We start from the raw sequence: 3,043 nt of genomic DNA on the forward strand, positions 1-3,043 counted from the left end.
TGCACAATTGATAATGGTTGTATATTACTCTTTTTATGGATAATATAACTTTCACTTCCTTAATTTTTTTTTCTAATTGTAGACTCAATGCAACTCATTTTTTATAGTTTATTGAGCTAAGAAATTACATGAATTGAATTATAACAAGTCAAAAAAAATTATAAGAACTGAGAAAAAAATTCAAGAACTAAAAGTTATATTTTCCCCACTTCTTATTATTATTAGGCATTTCATAATTGATAAATTATATGGCAAATGCGTAGTTGTTAGTCATGGCATGGAGAAAATAGAATAGAGAAGAACAAGCCATCGGAATTTTTTACATTTGTTATTGGAGTATTTATTCCCATCAGAATCAACCAATATGTTTTTCCCATATCTGTCCAATTTCTTCTTCCACATCTTTCTTAATCTTTCTTTTTGTTTTTGTTTTTTGTTTTCATGTTCCCCCTCTCATCCTTTCGTACGTATCAAAGCAATTTTCTCATTTCTTTATTGTATATATTTTCAAAAGACTTCCTATAAAATCATGGCATATAAATCTTTGTGCAATAGTCCGGGAAAAAAACTCCATCCAAAACTTCTTTATCACAAATAATTGAGAGTATTTTTCAATGCCCAACCATACTTATATGATTGTTTTCAATAAAAAAAATTCTTATAAACCATTAAATAAAAAAAAACTGAGTATTTTTTTGGGCCTAAAAATAAGAAACAACTTTCTATTGTTTTGTATAAAATGCTCTTAATTTATCCAAATATTTGATTAACAGGTGAAAAAATGCAACCATTCTATTTTTTTAAGTACAATTTTTATTTTCTTTTTAAAAATATTTTTCCAGGTAAATAACTGTACTTTTTTATGTTGTTGCTTTGAAATTGTACTATTTCCCATTTTTTGTTTTTGGAAAATAATATTTTACTTTTTATTTATTTAATAAATTTCATAAAATTACTTTTTTGGTTAAAACATAAATTTAAACGAGCAACCCTACCATTTTGTGTCTCAGAGATCATCCCTTCCCGGTTTCATGCACTGACATATTGCGAAGCCTTTTCCCATCCCTTCCAGACGAGCACCATGGCGCCGAAGGTAATGGATAGCGACACTCCATTTCTTCCTGAAGAAATCATGATCGACATTCTCAAACGCCTGCCTGTGAAATCCCTAATCCGATTTCAATGTGTGTGTCAGCGTTGGAAAAATCTCTTCAAGACCTCATCTTTCATTGCTGAACACTTGAACCACTCCAGTAAAAACCCTTCCCTTCTTTTTCAAACCTATGACAGATTCGATTGTCTGCAGATGCTCAACTACGAGATGCAAGTCCTCGAAGTTCAGTTTGAGATCTTACCATTGATCGGTTCCTTTCGGAGGGCTCAGATAATTGGTTGCAGCAATGGCTTGTTCTGTGTTAAACGTGATTATACTGTCCTACCTCTTCCTTCCCTTTTAGTGTGGAATCCTGCCACTAGAGAGGTCAGACAGATTCCTGAACCTATTAATCATGATGGAGATTTTTATGAATTTGGATTTGGGTTTAGTCCCATTGTGAATGATTACAAGATAGTGATAGCTCGTGAAACTGAGATTGATTTGGAGGGTAATGGAGTTAGTTATAGAATTACTGGAGCAGAAGTGTATTCATTAAGTGAAGGGTCATGGAAGGAAATTCAAGTTGGGGACGTTGGGGTTTTGAATCTTGTTGGATTACCTGTCACAGTTAATGGAGCTATATTTTGGAATGGGTACAAGATGGATCGGGATTATCTTAAGGTTTGTGAGGAGGTGATAGTTTCATTTGACATAGCTATGGAAGTGTTTACATTCATACCCAGTCCATCAGAAATTGATTCTTGTAATCTTACTGTACATGAGAACAAACTTGCTATATTATCTAGGCTTATGAATGGGTACGGTGAATCATCTGTGATTGATTTGTGGGTGACAGAAGAGGTTGCAGGCGCATCTGAGGAGAGATGGAGTTGGACTAGGAAATATTCTATAAGCACGTGCCCATTTACAAATCCAAAAGGTATTTGGTTGGATGAAATTGTCTGTTGCCAATATGGAAGGGAAGTAGGCCTACGTTTGTTGAATCTTAGTACTCGTGAATTGAAAAAAATTGATAATCGCAGACGTGACAATGACTTTTCAATTACTCTCAATTATGCAGAAAGTCTTGTACCTGCCCGCAACACTACTGTTGAGGAGCATGCTATGGCCCAAAGAGGCGAAACTGGCCTGAGGCGCAGCTTAAGGATTCGAAGGCCCACTTGGAAATTACGAGCGGCAGCATCATAAATTAGGAAAAGACGAGAGGGGCTTCTATTCTGCTATTCCTTTTCGGGTTTGCTTGTACTGAGATTCTCTTATCAATGCTTGAATTTCTGCGACTCGATTATACTGCAGTGGATTCAATTTACGTGTTATCGGTTAAATATATACCCCTCTGGTCTTCTTTAAGTCATTTTTAGGTTCAAGAAATAAAAGTACGTAGAATTCTAAATATGTCTCTATATAACAAATCTAAAAGTGATATCATGTTATTTGTTCTCTTTCGTAAAGGGTAATTTTGAAAATATTTTTCAAATATTAACTAAAAAACTGTACTATAACTTATAAATGGGATCAAATGGATCTTTTAAGATGTGTTTTATAAATGAAACCGGAGCAGTATATCATCTGATTTTGCTGCACAATTTATAATGGAGCATTGATTCTATATCTTAATCCTATTTTGTAAATTTGCTTTGTTTGAGGACTTCTGGTGGAAATGAACCCAAATCAGTTTAGATTTCTATAGCTGTCTTTATAATCCCTTTTTTCCTTGGCTGAAGGATATAGAATGGTGATGGTAGACACTTAGTACCAGGTATAATCTCATACCTTTCTCCAATATTGTGTTTTTTTTTTCTCCTCCAATGATTCCATTGTAGACGCAATTCTTTGCATATATGTTTATATGCTTTTGCAACAAACAAGAATTGATTACTTGACTACCATGGAAACCTGATTCTTGGTTTAACTGGTGATGCATTC

General features: G+C 34.0%; 1 protein-coding gene across 2 annotated transcripts; it reads left to right on the top strand.

The window, feature by feature from the left end:
* Window positions 1–1,028: 1,028 nt before the first annotated feature.
* Window positions 1,029–2,446, top strand: LOC129301182 (F-box/kelch-repeat protein At3g23880-like). 2 transcript variants are annotated; one of them, XM_054939756.1, is made up of 2 exons: window positions 1,029–2,036; window positions 2,178–2,446. In XM_054939756.1, exons 1-2 carry the CDS (start codon window positions 1,082–1,084, stop codon window positions 2,303–2,305), a joined length of 1,083 nt encoding a protein of 360 aa, XP_054795731.1. In that variant the 5' UTR covers window positions 1,029–1,081; the 3' UTR covers window positions 2,306–2,446. The 2 variants fall into 2 exon arrangements, with proteins under 2 accessions (XP_054795731.1, XP_054795732.1); XM_054939757.1 differs by having other exon boundaries at window positions 1,029–1,093; window positions 1,307–2,446.
* The last annotated feature ends 597 nt before the right edge of the window (window positions 2,447–3,043 follow it).

This window comes from Prosopis cineraria, unplaced genomic scaffold, assembly GCF_029017545.1.
Source record: "Prosopis cineraria cultivar Desert tree isolate PC_DT_omini unplaced genomic scaffold, ASM2901754v1 PC1944, whole genome shotgun sequence".
Taxonomy (NCBI): Eukaryota; Viridiplantae; Streptophyta; class Magnoliopsida; order Fabales; family Fabaceae; genus Prosopis; species Prosopis cineraria.